Here is a 25,050-nt window from a genome sequence, read left to right as displayed (position 1 = left end):
AAAAATTCACTGTCTCCCCCACGCTCCCTGTCACACTCCACCCCACCCCCCTCTTTTGAAAAGCACGTTGCAGCCTCTTGAACGCTGGGCTAGCTGCCCATAATGCACCACTCCCAACACTGCTGCAAATGTGGCCACACTGCAGTGCTGGTAGCAGTCAGTGTGGCCACGCTGCAGCGCTTTCCCTACACAGCTGTACGAAGACAGCTTAAACTCCCAGCGCTGTACAGCTGCAAGTGTAGCCAGACCTGAAATCTACACTTACAATGCTGCATTAGCACAGGTGCAGCACAAACTGTGGGGCATGCCCCCCTAGGGGGCAGGGAGGAACATTCAGGGGGTGCAGCAGGGCCCAGGCCAGCCTCCACCCAGCCATGCTCTGCCCCCTGCCTGGCTCCCAACCCAGGCCATGGCTCCATTCCTGGCCCTCAGACCCCGCCTGCAGCCCGCTCTGGGCCCCGCCCCCAGCCTCAGTCCTTGGCTGCAGCTCTGCTCCCAGCCCCAGACCTGCCCAAGCTGCGGCCCCAGCCTCGGCCCCTATACCTCTGTCCATACTCTGCTCCCAGCTCTCGCTGTGGGGGCGGAGAGGGGTTAAGGGGACGGCCGTGATGTGAAAAGTTTGGGGACCATTGGCTTCATTGATGATGCTCCTACACCAACAAGAGTATAGTTAGCTATCGCTTCTCGCAGAGGTAGATTATGTTGACAAGTAAGCTCTCCTGCTGACATAGCGCTCTGTGCGCTGGGGGTTAGGTCCGTGTAACTACATCACTCAGGGGTGTGGATTTTTCACACCGTTGAGCGGCGTAATTATGCCAATATAAGTCTGTAGTGTAGACCTCATCCTTGTCTCATTCACCAGCTGAAGTTGGTCCAGTGAAAGACATTACCTCATTCACCTTTCTCTGTGGCTGTTGAGACATCATTCAACATTTTTAACATTGACCATAGGGATTAAGCTCAGCCAATCAGGAGCTGGAAGTGGTCCCCCTAGGAATTGTTACTGATCACAACAAAATATGCCTGAAAATCAAAAAATATACATTAAAAAATTGGTGTACAATCATCAAAATTACCCTAATGAAGACATTTTATTTTAAATGTCTTCCATATTTTTGCTATCATATGGAAGCTCAGCAACTCTGAAACAGGAAAAGTTGACATTTTTTTGGCACCAGATTTCACCCAGCTCTAGTGTTTGAACATGAACATGTCATGATACTTACTTTCTGCAACAAGAGTTTGGTCATAGAATGAAATGTAGGAATATTATTTCTATTAAATAACTTATGGAAGCTTTAGCACTTTAGATTCCTTTTATGTCTGTTCATTTGAGCCCCTTTCTAAAATGAAATGGTAGCTTTACCCCTTTCCTGTCCCAGCCTGTACTGGAATCCCACATGTGATGCCCTCCTTTCCAGTCAACAGTCTAGACAATGAATTCCCTGGTAGCATGTGCCATTTCTTGTTGTTATGCCTTTTTGCTTTTGTTAAGGCTTTTAGAAATTGCATTACCTCACCAGCCTGCTTGGTGATTGTGCAGAGACTGATTCCAATTGGCTGCTTGGTATAATACTGCCAGCCAATGTATGAATTTCAACTTAAAAACTCTCATTTGAACTCTAGAGTGTGTATTTAAAGTGTTACTTCTGAAAGACACGCCACTTAACAATTATGTGCCATATTGCTGACCAGTGAAGCTGAACAAATAGCTATTTACATTGACAGATGAGAGGAATACATAAGTGCATCATGGTAACCTACATTTGCTGTGCCAAGAGACTTGCAGCTGACTGCCTGTGTGACTCACTCCTTGGATTAGGAGGTGAGGTAATGCTTTTGAGATAGAGGGTGATGTCATTTCTTTACCTGAGTTGCATACCGATGCTGATTTCTGTTGCTCTCAAGGAATTTAGTCCCTTTCTGCTTCCTCAGATATACTGGGTAACAGTTCAGATAACTCTTATGAATTCGGGTACTAATTTTCTATCTCTGTAGAGACCTTGCAAGTAAAATGGCTTACATTTTCTTTCTGTTTTTATATATATACCTAAACTGAGAGAAATTCAAAAAGTTTCTTTCAAACCTGCTTCAGAACTGCTGAGTGTAAATACACTGAAAACACCTAAGAAAAGACAAGTGTCCTGTATTCAAAAAAAGAACAGGAGTACTTGTAGCACCTTAAAGACTAACAAATTTATTTTAGCATAAGCTTTCATGGGCAACAGCTCACTTCTTCGGGTGCACAGAATGGAACACACGAAAGCTTATGCTGAAATATGGTGAAATAAATTTTAGTCTCTAAGGTGCCACAAGTACTCCTGTTCTTTTTGCGGATACAGACTAACACGGCTGCTGCTCTGAAACCTTCTATATTCAGATTTACCTCTGTTAAACAGATGGTGTAATATTATAAATCTGTTTTGGTCTCTGAAGTTAGTTGAAATGACAGTACAGAAGCTATTTCAGCATTAGTTCAGTTGAATAACTGATTAAAAAGAACTTGCAACATAATATCTGTCATTCAGTCTTCATATTTCTTATTCCATAAACTGTTTCATACCAATGGAAATATACATAAGGACAAACGTGCTGTTGAGCACTTGCTCGTGAGTAGTTCCATTGACTGTAAGTGCATGAGTAAGAGCTCACCAGCATAATGGCTCCACAGTCTGGCCAACTGTGTGTTTTTTGTTTTTTTGTTTTTTAATCCGGCACCTGCTGACCTGACCTGACAGTCTCACACCTGCTCTTTATCAATGTCCTTAGACTTGTACATTCTGGGAGAAAGTGGTTTAAATGCCTTTGTATTCAAGTCTGCATGTGCAAAACAGAGTAACATCAACCCAAGAGAACTCTTCAGTGCTGTAATTAGTTGTATGGGTGAAAATGGAATGTCATAAATGCTCAAATAGTGATGGACTACTTGATTCACTCTGTTCTTATAAACTGTACGTTTGGAAGGCTTTATGCCATCAAATAATGTTTGGAATCCTTCACCAAAAAATTACCACATTATAAATATCAGTGAACAAATTTATGCTGTGAAACAGATTTTTTGCACAGTATAGAGGAGTTTAGAATTACAACACATCTAACTTTTTAAAAATTTGCTCAAATTCTGTTTGAGATGCAACTTTGATGCCTGAAAGCATGTGATCATCTGCTAATCTTATTTTGAGAAAGATACCTTGCAAAGTCCTGATCTGTATTTCATGAGAGCAATCTTCAATGGTTTTAAACAGCAATTTTCAAACTGTTAATTCTTTCATTACTTTACTTAACCACAGGTTGCTATAGATCTTTATTATGCAAGTACTTGTTTTCTTTAGTTACTATATAGGGTTTTTTAATTATATACAAGCAGTAAATCAAAATGCAACATTTTTCATATATCTTACTCCTCCATACCTGACTGGATATCCCATTTTTGTCTTTCCTGTTTTATATTGTAAACTCTTGAATCTGGGAACATCTTTTACTCTGCTTTATAGTGTACCTACTAGCAGGATTTTATTTTAATTACTTCTGCCAATTAAACGTTTTTATAAATAACTATGCCCAGGAAGGATGTCATGAACTGCAGTGTCTAGGTTTGTGTGAACTTCTGCACTTTTTTTTTTTTTAATATTTTATTTTCCTTACTGGAGTGACTTTTTAGATGCTTGGGAGTTGACACACAAAGTAAAGCTTCTCTGGTTTGCTCAGTTCTAAAGACTTAAACTCTCAAATGGGGTATTTTTTGTTTAGGACTTGCTTTATCAGTGTGAGCGTTTAATTGCTGTGCTGGTTATGAATGGGAAAACCTGTGAATTTCACTTTGGTTAAATTTCATAAGTTCTGGTCATGCTAGAATTTGAACTGGGGACCCAGATATAAATGAAAAAAATTATTAAAGCACAATGAGACCATATAAGGTGCTGGCTGGCATCATGCTTTTTCATTTTTACTGAGAATAAGATCAGTTTATTATTGCTGAGTTGATTTTTATTCATATTTTAAATTTTGCTAAGGCTTTGTTTACACCTGGTAATTTTAGCTTGCAGGTTTAATTGATGTATAGTAAATGCTAGAAACTACCAAAGTCTTGTCTATAGCTGAACTGGTAATAGCACAAGTGGAAGTTTCTGCACAAAATTTCTGTTGTAGAAGTTGTCGTAGATGCTGTTCTGTCTAGTGGCAAGGCTAGGGAGGTAGGACTTCAGGCTCTGTCCTTGGCTCTGTAACTAAATTGCATTATAGCCTTGGACAAATCTCTTAAGGGTGACCTGCAAAGGAGTGATATTTAAATACATTAGGCTTGTTTTTTCACAGTTTTACAGTGTGTAAGAAGCCATGAAAAGTATTCTGTTAGATTTGTTCTGTAAATTTTTATATTTATTTGGAAGTATGAAATGTAAAGTATGGTCTTCCTTTGCTCTGTTGGAAGATCACTAATCTAGTATGCCAGATGTTTCGTTGCACTTGCACTTCAGAGTATGTGAATTCAATGAGATTATGTTGTTGGGCATTGACAAAAGAGACAACTGTTCTGAAATAGCATTGAGGTTTGTCATGTTAATCCACATACTGAAGAGTTAAGAATTTGAAGTTTTAGTTTCCAGCTATTCTTGGCACAGCAGAGCCATTGCGGCTCCATAGAATTAGTTGAGATCTATCAGGATGTTAAGATTGTTAATAAGTCCCCAAGTACTCATTGACAGTGAGTCATACTTCCGACCTGTGATCTCTGGTGAAAATCTGAATGTACTGGAGACTGAATTCTCTACTCCTTTGAGGATTATTTGACCTGCTGTATGTTGAAAATGAAATACTTAAAATTTAGTTGAACAATGTTTTTATTTTTAAAAGTACATATTGTGTGTGGTGGTGGTGTGTGTTTTCAGGGGAGGGGTTAGACCTACAGGTGTGGGAAGCAAAAAATTCAGAAATAAAACCCAAACTCTGAATTTAACATTGCTGTGACTCGTGTATAGGATAGGAGCTCAATAAATATGAAGGCACAGTGGTGTAAATTAGAGAGGGTTCCCATATTGCTTCACAATTTTCCCTTTCATGGGATTCAGTCTCCTAGCTATACTGCAAGGAAAGGTAGGTTTCATAGGTATCAGCCAATGGGCTCTTAAAAGAGCAGAGGGCAAAGGCAATGTAATATCTATAATATAAGAGAACTCTCTTTTGAAAGCATCGCAAAATGTATGTACTAACGGTTGTTCACCCTCTTATAGAAAGATCATCATTGCTTTCCATTCGCATCATATTTTACACAAACTAGATGAACGCTATCCCATCAACTTACTGAACTTCATTATAAATTTAACAATCCCTTAAAACCTGGCACAAAGCACTAACCCATCTTTTTTCTTTTTAGAAATTGAACAGGGCAGGTTTGATAGTTTTTGGTTTTGGTCTAAATGTACACGCAAATGCTCAGTTAACTTTATTTCTGACAGTTTGCCTTTCTAATAGTTGGGAAAAAAATTAAGGTATGCTGTCATCTAACACCACACTTGATTCTGTGAAACATTTCTGGCTCTGTGGCATTGTGTGTGTTGTGTACTCAGTTTTATTTAATGCTTTTAGGTATTTGGGAATAAGATGATCATTCCTTCCTTGGATGGAGATCTTTTCCAGTGGGATCGTGATCGAGAGAGCATGGAAGCTGTTCCTTTCACAGTTGAATCGCTGCTAGAGTCATCCTACAAATTTGGAGATGACGTGGTTTTGGTTGGGGGAAAGTCCCTGACCACATATGGGTTGAGCTCATACTCGGGGAAGGTAAACATTTGACAGTGGGGAAGGCGGTGTGTTTGTGTATGTATTTTTGAGAACTGTTTCTAAAAATGGAATTGGGGTGGGGGAGGAGGAGCAGGGGGCAGGTGGGTTTAGAACTAGAGATCTGATTCTAGTGTAAAACTCTGTGGCGCACACAAGATTTGATTAGCTTTGCAACTTCTTTGGTCAACAAGACTTGCTGGTGCCTGGGTTTAGAATAAACTTATCCTTGATGGATATTCTGTCATTAGCCTCCCAAATTTTCAAGAAAGAATTAGATGGTACTTAAATTTCAAGCTAGATTTTCTATTCTGTAATCAAAAAACCCAAAACATTTAGAGCAAGCTGAAAAGCAAAGGTGGAGGGTGGGGGCGTGTGTGAGAGAGATCAATATCTGGCTAAACCTGTGCTTATTTCTGGCAAGTTTATTTTAGTACTTGTTATAAGAACTATTATTTACACTTTCTAAAGTCATATAAGATAACTAGTAGAACTACCCACTGACTGCCCACAGAAGAGATTTTATTTTATTTGTCAAAAAGCAACTTTTAAAAAAATTCACAGAAAATTGTCTGCATTGTTGAAATATTTTGTTTCAATGAAAAAAAGTGTGCCTTTCTGTGTCTTCAAAATTTTGATTGAATATTGGTCAAATGGTTGTCTAAAGTTTGCTTAGCAAAAATTTGGTTTTTGCTAAAAGCAATCTTGAGAGTGTCATCTTGTGAAGTGAAAAAGCTGGATGGAGAATTGGAAAAAAAATAAAGTGGTTCTATTTTGAACTGAACCTTCTACAGTTTTGTGCAAATTTTTCAGTAAACTATATGGTGGGGTTTTTTTTTTTTTTTTTTTTTTTTTTTTTTTTGCCAGCTCTCTCTAAATCAACCAGGTGCTTTAGTGCAGCAGGCTGAATGTAGTACACCTTTGGGGAATGGTATGCAGCAGTCGCTAAAGATAGTGATGTTGAAAACCCGGGACTGCACAGTAGAGGAGTGCATGGGTTCCCTTTGAATCTCTGGTTGACAGTTTCACTGTATATGCTGCAGATGATGTTTGCCTCCTCCTTGGGGGGAGGAGGAGAGAAGCCTTTTGGGTTTCTTCTTTTGACTTCTGGCTAGAATTCAGAGAAGCAGAGTTGCTCTGAACAGGGAAGAGTGCCCAGCCTTCCTTGGCCACAGAGTTAGTGACTTACAGTAACTCCTCACTTAAAGTCATCCCGCTTAACGTTGTTTCGCTGTTACGTTGCTGATCAATTAGGGAACATACTCATTTAAAGTTGTGCAATGCTCCACTCTTATGTTGTTTGGCTGCCTGCTTTTTCTATGCCCCCCCACCCGCCTGCCAGCAGACCTTGCGGATCAGCGCCTTCCCCCTCCTCCCCCTTCCTATGGCAATCAGCTGGCTTGCGGTATTTTGGAGGGAGGAGGGAGGAGCGAGGACTTAGTGCGCCTCCCTCCTCCTTCCCCTGCCTCAGGAACCCAGCAATCAGCTGGCTTGCGGTGGTTAGAAGGGGAGGGAGTGGGGAGGAGCCAAGATGCAGTGCGAAGTAAAGGGGGTTGAGATGGGGGCGGGGCGGGAGAGGCAGGTCAAGGGTGGGGGCTTGGGGGAAGGAGTGGAGTGGGCAGGCTGAGGGTTGAGCCCCCTGCCCCTGGTGCTTGCAGAGTAGGGGAAGCTACCCTGGAACCCCCCCGTCATTTACATTAATTCTTATGGGGAAATTGGATTCGCTTAACATCGTTTCACTTAAAGTCGCATTTTTCAGGAACCTAATTACAACATTAAGTGAGGAGTTACCGTATAGCATTTTGCAGGATGGTACTGAAGAAGGGATTGAGGTTTCCTAGAGGGGAGATTTCCACCCACCTTCCTAAATTAAAATTGCCCACTTGGAAGACCTGAATTAGGAAAATAATTCCAGCCTAGCTCCCCTGGGATTAGGAATGCTAAAGTCAGTGCCCTACTGCAGCAGGTAGATTGTGATACTCTTAATCATTCTCCAGGCTAACTAGGCAGCACTGAAGGAGTATTATCTATTCTGTAGACAAGAAAATTGTCGTCTCAACATTTGATCCGTTACACTGGTATAAATCAGGAGTAGCTGGTTTGAAGTCATTGGAGCTACATTAATGTGAAAGTAGTGTGACATCAGAATTGGGCTCTGGAAGTCTTATGGAAGGGGTTTTCTGAATCTTTCTATTTGTCAGCATATGATAGGAGAAATGGAGAAGTATTGATCATGGTGGAGTTGTGACGACTTCTATATAAGTCACATAAGAATTTTCTAAGAATTTTAAGACCAAGATTTCCAAAAGTGACTAGTGATTCTTAGGTCCCCTGTCAGAGACTTATTAGCACTTTCTGAAAATCACAGCTTTCTGAGTACCCATCACCTGAAAACAAGGCCTTTTTAAGGTGCCTCAGGTTGAATCAGATTGGCCACCCAAAACTTAAGAACCCCAAAATGGCTACTAGTTTTCTAAACGTTGGCCTATGTCTCTAAATCATTTTGCTCATAAGGAGCCGAAAAATTCTCCAAAGATTTGTTGACTTTGAATGTCATCATTGAGCTATCTAGTTTGCATTCATGTTGATGTTTGATGTTCCAAGGTTATGTGAATTTCTTGTCTTCTCCCCTAGGTGAAGTACATATGTTCAGCTATAGGCTGTCGCCGCTGGGATGATGATGAAACAGAACAAGAAGATATTCTTCTCCTGCATCGAACCCAGAAAACAGTCCGCGCTGTCGGGCCACGAAGCGGCAATGAGAAGTATGTATGAGTACAGTTTGTGGTCTCAGAGAGTGATGAGTTCCCAAAATCCTAAGAACCAGTTCCCTACCGGGTCTTCCGCAGCGGGGATGGGGTCCTCACTCGCTCTGGGTTTTCGGCGGCATTTCGGCAGTGGGTCCTTCGCTCCCTCGTTCCCCATCCTGACTGCCCCTCCGGAACCTCTGCCCCATCCAACACCCCCGCCTCCCCTCTCTCCTGGAGCCTCAGCGTGTCGCAGCCAGGAGCGACCCTGGACAGCGCTGCAGTGGCGTGGCTCCAGCGGGACCTGAGCTCCTCCGCACTTGGAGACATGTGGTAAGGAGGCACGGCTGAGAGCTCTGGGCCGACTGGCAGGAGCTCAGGCTCATCACTGGTCTTAGAGCTGTTCTTAAGACAGTGTGACAGTAGTGAGTGGGAACAAACACACATGTCTTTTAATTCTTTTTGCTTCAGGATTTGATATTCTTTTACCCCTATTGAATTGGGGAATTTATGGGGTTTTAGCCTTCCCACTAGAGACCTGCCAGACTTCTGTCATTTGGATTCTTACCCTGTGCTTTCTAACATTTTGAGGAAATCTCTCTAACCTCAGGGTGTGTCTACACTACCTGCTGGATCGGCAGTTAGTGATCGATCCAGCGGGGGTTGGTTTATTGCCTTTAGACGTGATAAATCGACCCCTGAGCGCTCTCCCGTCAACTCCTGTACTCCACCACCACGAGAGTCGCAGGTTTAGTTGACGGGGGAGCAGCAGCAGTAGTGAAGACGCGTGGTGAGTAGGTCTAAGTATGTCGACTAGTTCAGCTACGTTATTTACCCCCCCCCTTCCCCGCCCCACCCATGTAGACCAGGGCTCTGTCTCCAGTTGTGTCATAGATGAAGTAAGAAGGTACCTGGACATTTAGTCTACCCTTCCTATATCAAATGGGAATGACTTTTCCTTGGGCTTGAATACGTCTGAGTTTGTCAAAGATGCCAAACTATGGAAACATTGCCACTCTGCTCATCCTAACTGTTACAAGTATTTCCAGATAGACAAATTGAAATGTCCTTTTCCAACTTAAGCAAGTTGCTCCTGGTTTGATTGCTATTTTTCAGTGTTCTTTTCCCCACCTCTTTACCTTAATAACCTTTTGTATATTTTTATACTCAGTGTTTACACTTGTCATTTTCAATGTAACTCTTTTAAAAATAAAAACACTTTAGTTCTTTAAACCCTATTCTCAAATCCCTTTATTTTGGCTGATCACTTACTTTATTTTATATGGGATCTTGTATCACAGAATCATAGATTTTTAACTTCCTAAGTGAAGTACTTTGCATGTGGCTTCATTGAATATCATCTTGTTGAATTCAGATCAGTTCACCAATTTGTCAAGATCACACTGAATTTCAGTCTTATCCTCCAAAGTGCTTACAGCCCCTCCCAGTTTGGTGTTATCTACAGATTTTATAAGCATACTCTCCACTTCATTATCCATGTTGTTAATGAAATACTGAAAAGTGCAGGACCCCACTTGATTTGCCCTCCTAGTTGGAAAGCGAACCATCAATAACTTTTTGAGAATGGTATTTCAACTAGTTGTGGACCCAACAGAGCTAGGGGCGAGGGATTTGGGGTGCGGGAAGGATTCAGGGCTGGGATAGAGGCTTGGGGTGCAGGAGGGAGTCAGAGCTCTGGGCTGGGGGTGCAGGCTCTGGGGTAGAGCTGGAGGTTTGGGGATTTGGTTGCAGGAGGAGGCTCAGGTCTGGGGCAGGGGCTCTGATCTGGAGGTGCGCAGGGTCTGGGGTGGCAATGAGGGTTTTGGGGTGCAGGAGGGGCCTCTGGGTTTGGGGGGTGCTCAGAGCTGGGACAGGGGATTGGGGTGAGGGCTTACCTCAGGCGGCTCCTGGTCAGCGGGCGTGCTACGGCAGGCTTCCTATCTGTCCTGGCACTGCAGACCACGCTACTCCACGGAAGTGGCCAGAAGCAGGTCCGGCTCCTAGGTGGAGGCGAGCAAGTGGCTCAGGATGGCTCTTGCCCTCAGGCACCACACTTCCCAGCTCCTGGCGAATGGGAGTGCGGAGTCGATGCTTGGGGTGGGGGCAGTGCACATAACCCTGTGGACCCCCCCTCCCCCACCCCGCCTGGGAGCCAGACCTGCTGCTGGCCACTTCCTGGGTGCAGCACTATGTCAGAATAGGTAGGGACTAGCCTGCCTTCACCGGGCAGCACCGTTGATGGGACTTTTAACGGCCCGGGTGGCAGTGCTGACCAGAGCCGCTGTGACCCAGTGCCTTACAGTCTGCGACCCAGTACTGGGACGTGACCCACAATGTGAAAACCATTGCCCTAGAACAGGGGTAGGCATTTGGCACGCAAGCTGATTTTCAATGGCACTCACACTGCCCTGGTCCTGACCACTGGTCCGGGGGGCTCTGCATTTTAATTTTATTTTAAATGAAGCTTCTTAAACATTTTAAAAACCTTATTTACTTTACAGACAATAGTTTAGTTATCTTTCTATAAGTTTATAATATATATCTTCTAAAAACATTAAAATGTATTACTGGCACGCAAAACCTTAAATTAGAGTGAATAAATGAAGACTCAGCACACCAGTTCTGAAAGGTTGCCGATCCCTGACTTAGAATGACTTTCATCAGGCCCCACTTATCTAAATATTTTTTTTAACCTGTTCTTTCCATATTTTGGCTTGTGTTCCTTCTACCTTTTTGTTAATATTATTTGTGTTAAGCATCTGGTCACAATTAACATTTTTAGTGAAGAATGAAGCCAACAGGCATTAAACACTTTAGCCTTCTTGATGTCATCATTTATTAGCTTTTCTTCCTTATTAAGTAGAGAACTTTCCTTCATCTTTCTCTTGCGCCTAATATATTTATTGACCCTCTTGTTACCTTTTTATGTCCCTTGCTAGATGTAACTCATTTTATGCCTTAGCTTTCCTGAATTTGTCCCTACTTGTGCTATTCTTTGTACTCCTCTGAACAATTTGTCCATATTTTCACATTTTGTAGGATTCTTGGTTTTTCAGGTCATCAAAGAGTTCCTGCTGGAGCCATCTTGGCCTCTTACTATTCTTCCTATCTTTCCTTCACCTCAGTATAGTTTGTAGTTGTCCCTCTAATACTGTTGCTTTCAGAAATGGTGAGTTCTCCTGAACCCTTTCCCTTAGGTTTCCTTCCTGTTAGACCTTATTTACCAGTTCTCTTTCTTCAAGTCTGCTTTTTTTGAAGTCCAGTGTCCTTTTTCTGCTACTTTCTCTCCTTCCTTTCCTTAGAATAATGAAATCTATCACTTGTTGATGACTTTCGCCTTCTGATTCTCTATCAATTCCTCCCTGTTGATCAGAATCAAGTAAAAAATGGCTTTCCGCCCTTCTCTCCTACACTTTCTATATTTAAACTTAAAAAAACTTCTATAGGCACCTATTCCTTACAGTTAAAAAACATAGTACAAAATATAAGAGATGGCCAGTCCTTCATACTGTCGACACAGTAAATATCCACCAACTACTTTGAGGATAATAAAACCCCTCTACGCCCAAGTTCAACTCTACCTCAGAAGCCTAAATTGGGGAATGCCCAGAAAGTTAGCAGCTGTAGGCTCTGGCAATAGAGTCCCCATTCTGAATCTGAGCAGCTTTGCAGCCCCATAACTCTGATTTGGAAGCTGAAACTTTCTGGCTTTTTTGTGATTAGCATTGGCCAGGATAGGGATAGTGCTAAAGTGTAAGGCAGCTGCCACATTTCCTCTTTCGTTGCTCCCTGGAGTCACCATGACGTCTGATTCATCTAGGTCCCTCTATGTGTAAGTGAGAGATCAAACGCAGTTCTTTCTCTGGCAACATTGCAGGAAGTGTTTATATGGTAGCTTTGATTTTGGTCCAGAATAGTAGCTTTTATTTTATACATTTCAGTAGAAAAAGTTGAGCATATTTTATATATAAATATACACATTTTAAATTGGTTTCAGAGTAGCAGCAGTGTTAGTCTGTATCCGCAAAAAGAACAGGAGTACTTGTGGCACCTTAGAGACTAACAGATTTATTTGAGCATAAGCTTTCGTGGGCTACCGTTTTAAATTTACAATTTTAAATGGGCAGTCTCTGGGTCCTGGTAAGTTTACAATATGGTCCTATATATCTTTGGGCACCCAAACCTATTGTTACTTATGAATAAGTATTTGGCCCCTTTGTCATTCAGTGTGAACTGCTGTCAAAACTGAGTGTCTTGACAGTTCTAGCATTGTTCTGCACAGTCTTTCTGTTCGTAATAATAGTTCTCAATGGTTCTGCCTTGGTTTATTTGTACCATAAAGCTAATGGATCTCTGGCATCCAGGATACAGAACTATCCCGAACCACATTGCTGATATAGTCTGTCTACAAAAAATCAGCCTTCTTTCTAGATTAGGGGATGATCAGTTCTAGTTACACCAATGTCCTTATCAGTAAATTGCAGTCGTAGTTTGCTTTGTCCGCAGAATCCCATCTCTACAACTGGCATAAAATTTCACAAGTTGTAAATTGCTTATTAGTTAAAAGCTGTGATATATTTTAAAATACTGTAAAGTTCTTAAATTTTAATGTTTTTTTTGTTATCTGATAAGGGCTTCCTGGGTAAACAGCTACACTGGTATTTAACTGACTGATATAGTCCTTAATGCTTGCCTCCCCTTCCTCCCTCCCTCATCAAACTTTGATGTCTCTTTAATTACTTCAACTTCTCAACTCATGAGTCATTTTTGGTGGAAAAAAACTGTACACTTGTTTTGTGTCTTGCATTCTGGAAATAACACAGTTAAGTGTGTTAACACTCCCTCTAGAAGTGCAGTTTAGTTCACTGAATGTCACTAGCATTTCTGCAGTAAATGTCATATCAAGTTTCATTTACGGATTTCTAAGATGGATGGTTGGGGTTTCCTTTTAAACCTCTTTTCTAGAAACCCTTTTTCTTTTTAACTTTAAGGTGGAATTTTAGTGTTGGTCACTTTGAACTGCGTTATATCCCAGACGTCGAAACTAGCGTGGGATTTATTGAGAGCAATTTTAAATCCAGTATAAACAAAGAAGAGTCTAAAATCATTTCGGATGTGGAGGAGCAGGAGGCTGTGATGAAGGATACAGTGATAAAGGTCTCAGTAGCCGACTGGAAGGTTATGGCTTTTAATAAGCAGGGAGGACATCTGGAATGGGAATACCAGGTACTGGACATGGGAAAGTATTAAATGTTATGGAAATTGAAGTTTTACAGCATTACAGGATAATGTCATGAATTTTTTGATTTAGTGCACATCTGCTGAGGTGAAAAAACTATCTCCCTGTAGTATTTTGTATTGAAGACTTTATATTTTGAGCTACTGAGGGTATGGCTACACTTGAAATTTCAAAGCGCTGCCGCGGCAGCGCTTTGAAGCGTGAGTGTGGTCGGAGCGCCAGCACTGGGGGAGAGCTCTCCCAGCGCTGCATGTAAACCATATCCTCTACGAGTGTAGCTTGCAGCGCTGGGAGCCGCGCTCCCAGTGCTCCGGCACTGATTACACTGAGGCTTTACAGCGCTGTATCTTTGCAGCGCTCAGGGGGGTGTTTTTTCACACCCCTGAGCGCGAAAGTTGCAGCGCTGTAAAGTGCCAGTGTAGCCAAGCCCTAAGCGGCTATGAACTGAACCAGGGATTTTCAAGCGTAAGAGTTATTTGGAACAAATCTCTGTTAAAGCTATTGTGTTATATTAAATTGCCCTTTCCTTCCTTACTCTTCAGTTTTGCACTCCAATTGCTTCTGCTTGGCTGGTTAGAGATGGGAAAGTCTTTCCCATCAGTCTTTTTGATGATACAAGTTACACCGCTAACAGCGAGATCCTAGAAGATGAAGAGGATCTTGTGGAAGCTGCCAGAGGAGCCACAGAGTCTAGTGTCTATTTAGGTGAGATGTCTACTGCAATGCCTTCTGTTTAACATTATCCTTCTCTGAGCCTTCTAAAAACCTCAGTCAACTAGGTAATTTCAAGTTATAGAGTTCACGGCCAGAACGTACTATCAGATCATCAAATCTGACCCACTATATAATACAGGCCAGAGAACTTCACTCCGTACTCCTGTGTTCAACACAATAACTTGTTTGACTAAAGAATGTTGTCCAGTCTTGATCTTTAGACTTTAGGAGACTAGTTGTTTGTTCTAGTGGTTCATCATTCTTGCTGCTGTAAATGTGTGCTTTATTTCAGAGTTCAAATTTTCTGCATTTTACTTCCAGCTGTTGATTCTTGTTATGCCTTTCTTGTCACCTGCCCCCTTATTTTGATTGGATAATTGAATCCCTGCCCTATAAACTTTCCAAGAAGCTACCATGCTACCTTTTTTGCCCTGACTGGATAAATCTGGTTCCCAGGGCAAAAATACTGTTCCAAATTTGAAATGTGTATTCCATGAATATTCTGTGCTTTGTGTTATACTTGTCAGTAATCCCTTTGGCTAGCACGTTCATGGAAACTGAACACCAAAGGGCATGAACACAATCATATCAAACGTGGTTAGAACTTTGGAAAAACAACTTTTGTGGATGAAGGAGTTGCTGTGTTCACTCTACAGGCTGCAGTATGCCCCCAGTGGTCACATGAATAACTCATCTGATCATTTTGACCAAATGTAACAGTGTAGTTGTGTGGGTTTTTTTGTTTTCTTATTATTTTTATTTTATTGTCTATACAATGCTCTTTCCATTTTGAGTCTGAAATGTGGGCTCATGTATAGTCTTGGTATTTTTGGACTAATAGAGTTCTAAAGCTTTTTAAACTGTGATTTAGTTAATGGGAGACAGTTTTAGTGCCTGATATAGACGTCTCTTCTTTCAGACCATTGGTTTTAGTCACATTAAGATTTTTTTCTGTATTGACTAGTGAGACTTAGTTACCATATATGAAATTTTGGCTGAAATTTCCGTAAATTAAGTCTCATCCAGTAGTCAGAATTTATTTGATGCGGTTTGTAACAGCCTTGAGTATTGTGCCATCAGCTGTCCTTCCCCTTAATGCCATTACATTTCTTACCACTGACTTTGCTCTAGGTAAATGCACTGTGGCCTCCTGAAGCTGTTCATATTAGACCTTTTTATTTTCCTTCTCTTTTCTCAGCAGGGATAACACCAGTATTGTTCTAATGGTAGTCTGTAGTGAGAGCATTTCCATGGACAAGTCAATGGCTTTTTGACTAGCATGTCATCTTGCAACATGTACTAAGAAGACAAATGTAAATCTGAGATTGACTGTGATTTTGCATCCACCCCCATTTTAACATGAACAGCAATGCTTTTATTATTGTTATGGCTGGGGCTTTGTAAGCTTATGTTGCTGGCTCTTGGACAAAAAGCGAATATCATGATTATTTCTAAAAGGGAAAGTATGTGTAGTTGGTTAGTAACTCCGAGAGCCCAGAACAATTAAAGGGCAGTTCTGATGGCCTGTGTTTTAGAATGAAGAGAACAGTGACCATATTCTTAAAATTCATCTAGGCTAGTTACCATGCGTATGAAGAAATCTATTTTCAAACACTTTCTCTTCAAAACAGCACAAACTGTAAAGGCTATATTCTATTACTTGCTAATATGGATTTCTGGTTCCTTTGTCTAAGCTGCTTGGTTTACAAGCACCAAAGAGTTCCTCAAGCTGCTTGGACTACCAGGGTCTGGAATTTTGCACTGTCTCTTGATTTAGGATAAGGAGTCCTTTGCATCACTCTGCCAATTGCTGCTTATGCTCTTCTTCTGCACCTGTTAGAGTTAATAATGGTGCTGCGGCAATGGACGCTATGCTGTCCCAAATTAAATAATGCTTAGTTGTGATGTTGGCCTGACTTCTCTGGCTGTAGATACAAATGTTTCTCCCAGCCATAGGTGCTGACTCTGTGGGTGCTCCAGGGCTCGAGCACCTATGGGGAATAAAAATAGGGGGTGCTCAGCACTCAGGAGTCAGAGCTTGAGTGTGGAATCTGATTTCTGGGCTGCTAACAGCTTCTGCCCTTGGAGCAGGAAGTTTTTTTTTTTTTTATAATAGGCATCTTATAATTAAGATAACAAAAGGCTTGTCATTAAATTGAATTAAGGGTTGTTATATGATCCTGAAAGTGTTCCAAGGCACTCCAGTTAAAAGTTAGGAAACAAAGCATAGGAATAAATGATCCATTTTCAGAATGAGTAAGTAGTAAATAGTGGTGTCCCCTGAGGAACTTGTACTGGTCTGGGACCAGTGCTGTTCAACGTGTTAACAGATGATCTGCAAAAAGGGATAAACAGTGAGGTGGCAAAGTTTGCAGGTGATACAAAAATTACTCAAAATAGTTAAGTCCCAAACAGACTGCAAAGAATTACAAAGATTTTGAACTTGGTGACTTGGCAACTAAATGGCAGATGAAAGTCAATGTTAACTGCAAAGTAATGCACATAGCAAAATATAATCCCAAGTATACCTACAAAATGATGGTGCCTAAATTAGCTGTTACCCATCAAGAAAGAGACCCTGGAGTCATTTGCAGTACTTTGGAAGCACTATGTTTCCGGAGAACTGCAAATTCATAAGAATCTTTCTCACTGTGCCTGTATCATCCTGAATTCATTCTCCAGCTTCAGAGGACTTAAATTATCTCCAGTCATCAATGGGACAAATGCAACTGAACAACATAGCTGTCTTTAACATGCATCAAAACAATACCAGGGAACCCACATGTAAATAAGATTACTGACAGTTTCATCCAGAAAGCTACAATGAGACTTCAATGTTTTTTAAATTGAGACATTAATGAAGACAGCTTTTAGGTGACTGCAATGATTTCAATATACTGTAATTCAGGAGACTGTAATTACGTAGTTCATAACAATTGAATCATTATTAAAATAGTAAGGAGACCAATGATAGACACACATTCAATAACTAGAGTATGAAAGTGTATAAATGCTGAAAATAGCCTCCCTCACAAAACTGGCAGAGTGCCCCCCCAACACACCTCTTCAGAAGCCCCCACCTGCAAAAACAAAAGTCAGCACCTATGCTCCTGACAATACAGTGTTGATTGCACTCTGAGGGTTGAGTGTGATTTGGTTTTAGTTTGGGTAGGAACCCTCTGAAATGTTTCATCTACTTATACTCCTGGGGAATTTTGTGCCGCTTCGCACACACAGAATTCATGTGTCCCACAGAATTTTATTTTTTCTGCAAAAATATTTTTTTCTGCTCCACAAGTGCTGCAGTTCTACCGTGTGCCCACAAGAGGCCACTGTGGCACCAGAACAGCTGGCTGTGTTCATGCTGTTGGCTGTTCTGGTGCCACAACGGCCTCTGTTGGGCAAAAGGCAGAATTGCAGCACTTGTGGAGTAGAACATGGGGCGGGGGGAGAGAATTCTGTGCATGCACACTGGCATAGAATTCCTCCAGGAGCAGAAGTTCATTACAGCACCCTGCCTGCGGAGCCAGGTTAGGACAGACAGTGGGGCACACAGGGCTGCTGGGGGGTTAACAGACTGGCATTCAGAATGGCTAGTGGGGGCTGGGCAGGAAGACTGAGGTGTGGGCTCAGGAGCTGGTGGAGTGAAAGCATTGAGCCCGGAGCTGAATAAGAGTGGGGGTGCAAGGCCACACGGGGGACAGGGAGGAGTGCTGCAGGAACACATGAAGATGGGGAAGGAGGCTGCATAGGCCCATGGGGATGTGGGGTGCTCAGAGAGGAGCAGATGTGCCTGACTGAATGGGAGAGGCTTGGGGTCAGCAAAGGTCTGGATGGGGGAGGCTTCCGAACCCTTCTCCCCCCCCCAAAAAAAACAAAAATAAAATAAAAACAAACAACCTGTTCCATACTTCTCCCACACACACTGTAGACGAGCTGGACTTGCCCCTGCGGCACCTCCTGCTGGTTGTCCTGGAATTAGCTCAATTTCCAGCCAGGAGTGCCCTCTGCAGGCCAGTGATCCCTCCGAGGACCCTAGTGCCCCTTTAACTGGATCTCCCGCTCCCAGGGGAACCCTCACCCCACTATCCCCACTTTGCCAGTATTGGCTACTGCCCAGTTTCCATCTAGCCCCTGTTCACTGGGGCAGACTGCAGTGTAAGCCACTCATCAGCAAAGGGGTTTGGACCTGCTGCCTTTTCCTACTCCTGGGCTGCCCCTGCAACGCCCAGTACCTCTTGGCCTAATGCTAGGCTGCAGCCTGGGGCTTTCCAGGCAGAAACTCCCCAGCATCTCTGCCTTTCCCCAGCCCTGCTTCACCCAGGTACCCTGTGTCTAGCTTCTAAGCAGTCAGGCCCTTCTCCCTCTACAGCCAGCTGTGGCCTGACTGGGGATGTGGCCCAGCTGTGGCCATTTCCCCAATCAGCCCAGCTTTTAGAGCTGCAGCTTTCAAGCCCTGCCAGGCCACTTTTTAAACCCCCTCAGGGCAGGAGTAGGTAACCACCCCGCTACACACACCTAATAACCCTCCAGGTTCACTCCAGACTCCTTCCCTCTCCCTCAGCTCCTCTGTTACCCTGACTCCCCCAAGCCTGTCCCTTCTGAAGCTTCTGAAGGGTGCAGGAAATATAGTTCTGTATTCTCATTTAAATTAATTACTCAAAAGTTCTGTACTAACGTGCCTAATAAGGAATTTATTTGTCAAAAAAAACAAATTTTTTTTTTTTGGTCTGTATTGTTACAGGCAAACTTGCAGACAGATAATTTATTTAAAAATATCAAAGTAATTGAAACTGGAATTATTATATTTGTGTATTGACAAGTTTTGCATAATTTTTAATGTTTTGGTGCAGAATTCTCCCAGGTGTATACTTACAAGCAACCCTCATCCTCAGTGGCACTCTGGTCATTGGCTCTGCATGACTCCCAGGCTCTCTTAGTGTGGAGAGCAAGAAATGAGCCATAAATGGCTAAAACATTCTTCGCTGATTCTGAAGAGAAATCAATTGTGCAGTACTTAAAAAGTTGTTCTTAAATCCTTCATTTTCTCTTGAAATGCTAGGACTCTTGAAACCATGTTTCTGGTTGTGCAACTTCGTGCTGGGGGGTGAGATGAACTAAATCTGAAGTCAAATATGCTCTCTGGTTTATTACTCAGGAATGTACAGAGGCCAGCTTTACCTTCAGTCATCAGTCAGAATTTCTGAGAAGTTCCCAACCAACCCAAAGGCTCTGGAGTCCCGAAACGACAATGCAGTTATCCCGCTGCCCACAATCAAGTGGAAACCTTTAATTCGTAAGTGATGATCCAGAGTTTTGCAAATTTGTCTTTTTCAAAGCAGAAGGTGACAAGAATTAGGCTGTCTCTAAGTGGAAGATTGTTTTCTCCTTTGAAAACTGATTCTGTTCTGTGCTTTAAAATTTTTAATCTTAATGTTGAAGGTGAACTGCCTTTGATTTGTCATAGTGATTGACAGACTTATTTTAATAATCAAAACTTTCACTGCCTGTAAATCAAAAAGGCATACTAGTCCTATCAGAAAAGAAAGAAATAATTATAGTGACATGAATGGCAGTTACTTGACTTCTTTAAGAATTGATGGTGGGTTTGTGGGGGAGGCGGGGTGTTTGGTTGGGTTTTTTGTGTGAAGTGGTGGCTTTTTTAAAGATTTATTTCATCCTTAATATTTTACTTGCATGAAAATCAGTCAGTTCTTTAAAGTATTTATATTTTCTATTACTGAACAACGGGAATGGTCACAGAATGAGATCTAGTCAGAAAATGGTGGGAGTGTAGTGGGTTGTTAGAACACTTCTGGCTTTTAAAAAGAAATTTCCTGTCTCTACTTAGATTCTCCATCCAGGACTCCTGTGTTGGTGGGGTCTGATGAATTTGATAAATGTCTCAGCAATGACAGGTTTTCTCATGAAGAGTACAGTAATGGAGCACTTTCAGTTCTGCAGTATCCATATGGTATGTGGCAACAGTGATGTGTGTTTTGTTCATTAACTGGTAACTATTGCCACTTGAAGCACACTGTTCAGAACTTGGGACAGTGTTTACCAGTAAAGCTCAGTAAATGCATTAGATAGCTCTTAAATGTTAAGTATGAGAGCAACTTGATTTATTGACCCTAAGTAAACCAGAAAACTCTATTGTCCAAATGTTTATGTCTTTGGAGGTTTGATATTGGCATATAAAGTTTTGTATGTGAAAAACATCATGCATTGAAGTCTTTAAGCACGTTTGCTTCTGGAGTTCATTAACATTGTAGGAGAGGCTCTTCTTGCTGTGGAGTTTGACTTTGGATAATTGAATTTGTGTAGAAGTGTGATCGCTTAAATTTGATCAGTATTACAAAAATCTCTTCAAGTTTAGCTATGTGGAAGCAATCAGTGTGCTGTTTTTAGTAAGTAGCCACATCTCTTGAAAGATCAACTTCTGGTGCAGTATTTCCACATCTGTTAAGACAGACACATTTGTCCAAAAATAGAACTGCTTGATAGGTTGGGATAAGCAAACTTACCTTTTTGTTTTTTGTTTTTTTTTTTTTTAAACAAAGACAATGGTTACTATTTACCATACTACAAAAGAGAGAGGAACAAACGCAGCACCCAGATCAGTGTTAGGTTTGTTGACAATATGAACTACAAGAATATCCGCAAAAAGGATCCGGTTCTGCTTTTGCATTGGTGGAAAGAAATAGTTGGCACCATCTTATTCTGCATTGTAGCAACAACTTACATCGTCCGCAAGCTCTTCCATCCCCATCCTCACAACAGAGTAAGTGTCTTGTTTAATCCTGTTGCTTAATCAAATCAGTTCAAAAAGTATTAAAATCCTATTCAGGGTTGTTTCTGTTGGTTTCCAGACTCTCATGTGCAAATATAAGTAGTTGACAGACCTTTAAATTATTAAAGAAATTGTGGGAATGAAAACCTGCATTGATTTTGAACTGTTTTTTGAAAGCTGTTGACTGCTATGTGGGATTTACTTAGCAGCTGTGGAAAGTAAATTACATTGCTTTACCTGTTTTTATCATCTTTGGAAATCTTTATATTGAAATGATTTTTGTCTCCTAATTTGACAATATCAACTAGTTTCAACTTTATTTAGTTTTGTACAAGATTTTTTTGTTTTCTGTGATCCTTGTCAGCAGCGGAAGGAATCTGAAACACAGTGTCCGACTGACAGTAAATATGAATCGGTTAGTGGAGAGGTTAAAGATAGCTGGAATGACATCAAGTGCTCTGGATATGTGTCAAGGTGAGAAATCAAAGTATCCTCAATTCGGCAAAATACATAGTGTCTTAGTGTGAGAACTAGTTTTAGCTAGAAAAGCAGGCTAGTGATTCTTAACTACTTTTAAAAGCTTGTTTATTAACTACTTGAATTTTTTTGTTATGCATGAAAATTGACAACTAATACTCTAAGGCCTTATCTCTACATTATCAGTCAGACTGCTAGATAAGGTCACTCTAAACAATCTTTAGGAGATCATGTGACCAGTTGCATGTGTTTTTGGACTAATGTTATCTGTTGTCATGTGGAGTGATAAAATAACCCTTGAGATCCTCAGTGTTTACCTCCTCTATTGCTGTGTTTGAATAAAGTTGGGGGAGAACTGAAGATGACCCTTCACATGTGAAAGAAGGGGAGAGAGTGTTTAATGCTATAAGCAATTCTGCTGTTGACATGAGAAGGGGTGTTTGGAAAGGGGATGCATATGGGATCATGTCATCTGTAGATTGGGGAAAATATAGAGAAAGGGAAATAAGAGATATTATTACTGGAATACCTCCAGTTCAGTCATAACCTAGTAAAGGTAGGAATTCAAATGTTTTAAAACAATATGAGCAATGGAGTAAAGGGAATGATTGTATCTAAAAGGAGATGCTTTTAGGAAGAATGACATAATAAATGAATAGTTTGAGGAGGACCTGAAGCAAAAGAGGTTTTGAGGAAATGGGCTGCCCTTGAGAAAGACTAGCCTGTAGGAGTTAAAAATGAAAAATACCACCTTGGTTATATGACAAGGTGGTAAAGCTATGTTTTTTGGGATGAAAACTTACCCTTAGTCTTCACTCCAAAACTAAAAAAGTGTTGCTAGCTTGGATTAAAATATAGTGAAGACAGATGTTGCTTTTAACTTGAGTTAGCAGCTCAAGTTAAAGCTTATATAGGATTCTGGAATTGAATTTGAGCTGCTACCCCAGGTTAAAAAATGAGTTTACATATCTTCACTGCTGTTGTAACCTGGGTTAGCAAACATGGATTAAGAACACCTTGTTGTTGTGTTTTGTTCATTTGGTTTTTTTTACTGAGAAGACACCTTTTAATGGCCATAATCTTTATATTAAGCACACATGCCTTATTGTGTAAAGTTTTGTATAATTTGTATAACAGTCACACCTAGAGGCTGCAGCCGACATTGGGATTGTGCTAGGTACTGTAGAAGCACATAATAGTCCCCCGTCCATAAAGAATTTATAATCTAAATAGACAAGGCAAAATATGACAGGGGAAATGGAGAAACAGAGAGGTGAAATGACTTGCCCAAGGGTGCACAGCAGGTCATAGTTTAGACAGAAATAATTGACATTCAAAATGTTAATAATTAGTATAATTTTTTGTCCAGGTATCTAACAGATTTTGAACCAATTCAGTGTATGGGTCGAGGAGGATTTGGAGTTGTCTTTGAAGCCAGAAACAAAGTAGATGACTGCAACTATGCTATCAAAAGGATCCGTCTACCTAACAGGTAATGAATGATCTTATTTATAGTTAAAAAAGATAATTCATTATGGGGTGCGGTCTTGCAGTTAATTATATCCTGTTGAACTGATACCTTAGCATCAATAGGTTAGGATGAGTGATGCATTTTTTTTTTGTTAATTTGAGGTTTTCCTGATGTCAAGTGGTTGACAAACTTAACCATAGCAGAGTGGTGGCCCTTTTAAACAGCTTTGTGAAAAGCTGTCAGGGCATAATTTTGCAATGGGATGCTCAAGAAGATGCCAGTGCTGAGTAGGAATTCTCTTAGGTTCCATGAAGAGTGGAAACTGGACCTCTTATTATTTGCAGCACTATTAATTTGCCTTTCCCCCCTCCACTCCTACCTCTTTTGCTACCCCTTTTCCTTCTCTTTTCTTCCCTCACTCTCCCACTTTGTTCTGTCCAACCTTTTCATTTTCTAGTTCCACAACCCTTGCCTTTCTTTCAGCCTTAGGTGGTCAAGCCAAGCTTCTGAATTGCCTTACACAGAGCTTGCAGCACTTCCTTTTAGTGTGAGATGAGAGACTCTGCTCCTGGAAATCTCGAATTAGGGCTTATGTCTACACGACAAACTGTGATCGATGCAACTTACGTTGGCATACAGCTGCCAAAGTTTGTGTATCACTTGGGCACATGCGTACCTGACTGCTTGCAGCAGTGCTGCTCATACTCACCAGGAGTGCTTGCGTCGATGTAACGTGCTGTGCATCACAGGTAGGTATCCCAGCGTGCCATGCTCCACCATCTAGCGCAATGCCTTTTGAGACATTTTTGCACTACTTTGTGAGATAATAGTGTTACCCAGGGATCTCTAGAGGAAGGAATCAAGTTCACAGCATGCATCCTTCTGCATCCCATAATGTCATCCTTATTGTGATTTTCATGCCTTTTTAAAAAAAAAAAATCCACAAACCCCTACAGCACTGTTTAGGGTCTGCAATCTGTGACAGAAGCCTGAAGAGCTCTGCATTATTCTCTTGAAAGTTTCAAATACAGAGGACATGATTCTCTTGTATTTGCAAAAGCAGCAAAGAATCCTGTGGCACCTTATAGACTAACAGACGTTTTGGAGCATGAGCTTTCGTGGGTGAATACCCACTTCGTCAGATGCATGTCTTGTATTTGCACGTCCTTGGGAAGTTTTGCAACGATGGGGGACGTGAAGATTTCTTCAAGGATGATTTGCTGAGGGATATAGTGAAAAACAATTCAAGGTTGTTGGAGTTCATGGAGCAGCTGCAGACATTGAAGTGCCACTTGTGGGCCTGAGAAACCAGCACAGACTGACGGGATTACATCAAAATCCAGGCACAATGAGCTGTGGTTGCAAAACTTTTGCATGCAGAAGGCCACATTCCTGGATCTGTGTGCTGAGCAGGCCCCCGCCCTTGTGTACACAGACACGAGAATGAGCACTGCATTGACCATGGAGAAGCAGGTGGCAATCAGACTCTGAACGCTTGCAATGCTGGATTGCTACCATTTTGGAACTGGGAAAACTCACAATGAGCGTTGTTGTCATGCAAGTGTGCAGGGCCATTAATCGTCTTCTACTGCACATCACTGTGTCCTGCACATTGCTCAGAGCCATAGTGGATGGATTTGCAGCAGTGGGGTTCCCAAACTGCAGTGGGGCGATAGCACGTATATCCTTAGTTGGGCACCAGCCTGCCTTGCCACAGAGTACATCAACACACAGGGCTGCTTTTCTGTGGTTTTCTGTTGGTGGATCATCAAGGATGCTTCATCGATATCAGTGTGGGCTGGCCAGGGAGGGTGCTTGATGCTCACATCTTTAA

At 41.6% G+C, this 25,050-nt stretch overlaps 1 protein-coding gene across 1 annotated transcript in view; it reads left to right on the top strand.

The window, feature by feature from the left end:
* Nucleotides 1–25,050, top strand: part of EIF2AK3 (eukaryotic translation initiation factor 2 alpha kinase 3) — a 62,741-nt gene that overhangs the window by 21,452 nt on the left and 16,239 nt on the right. Inside the window, exons 3-11 of the mRNA XM_050943343.1 lie at nucleotides 5,584–5,778; nucleotides 8,410–8,540; nucleotides 13,514–13,748; nucleotides 14,304–14,466; nucleotides 19,634–19,771; nucleotides 20,327–20,449; nucleotides 21,039–21,259; nucleotides 21,633–21,742; nucleotides 23,115–23,237. Of these exons, the coding sequence (XP_050799300.1) occupies nucleotides 5,584–5,778; nucleotides 8,410–8,540; nucleotides 13,514–13,748; nucleotides 14,304–14,466; nucleotides 19,634–19,771; nucleotides 20,327–20,449; nucleotides 21,039–21,259; nucleotides 21,633–21,742; nucleotides 23,115–23,237 (1,439 nt within the window). The remainder of the gene's footprint in view (nucleotides 1–5,583; nucleotides 5,779–8,409; nucleotides 8,541–13,513; nucleotides 13,749–14,303; nucleotides 14,467–19,633; nucleotides 19,772–20,326; nucleotides 20,450–21,038; nucleotides 21,260–21,632; nucleotides 21,743–23,114; nucleotides 23,238–25,050) is intronic.

Source organism: Gopherus flavomarginatus, chromosome 3 (assembly GCF_025201925.1).
Source record: "Gopherus flavomarginatus isolate rGopFla2 chromosome 3, rGopFla2.mat.asm, whole genome shotgun sequence".
Lineage (NCBI taxonomy): Eukaryota > Metazoa > Chordata > Testudines > Testudinidae > Gopherus > Gopherus flavomarginatus.
The sequence above is the reverse complement of the archived record's forward strand: the minus strand, read 5'-3'. Positions and strand labels throughout refer to the sequence as shown.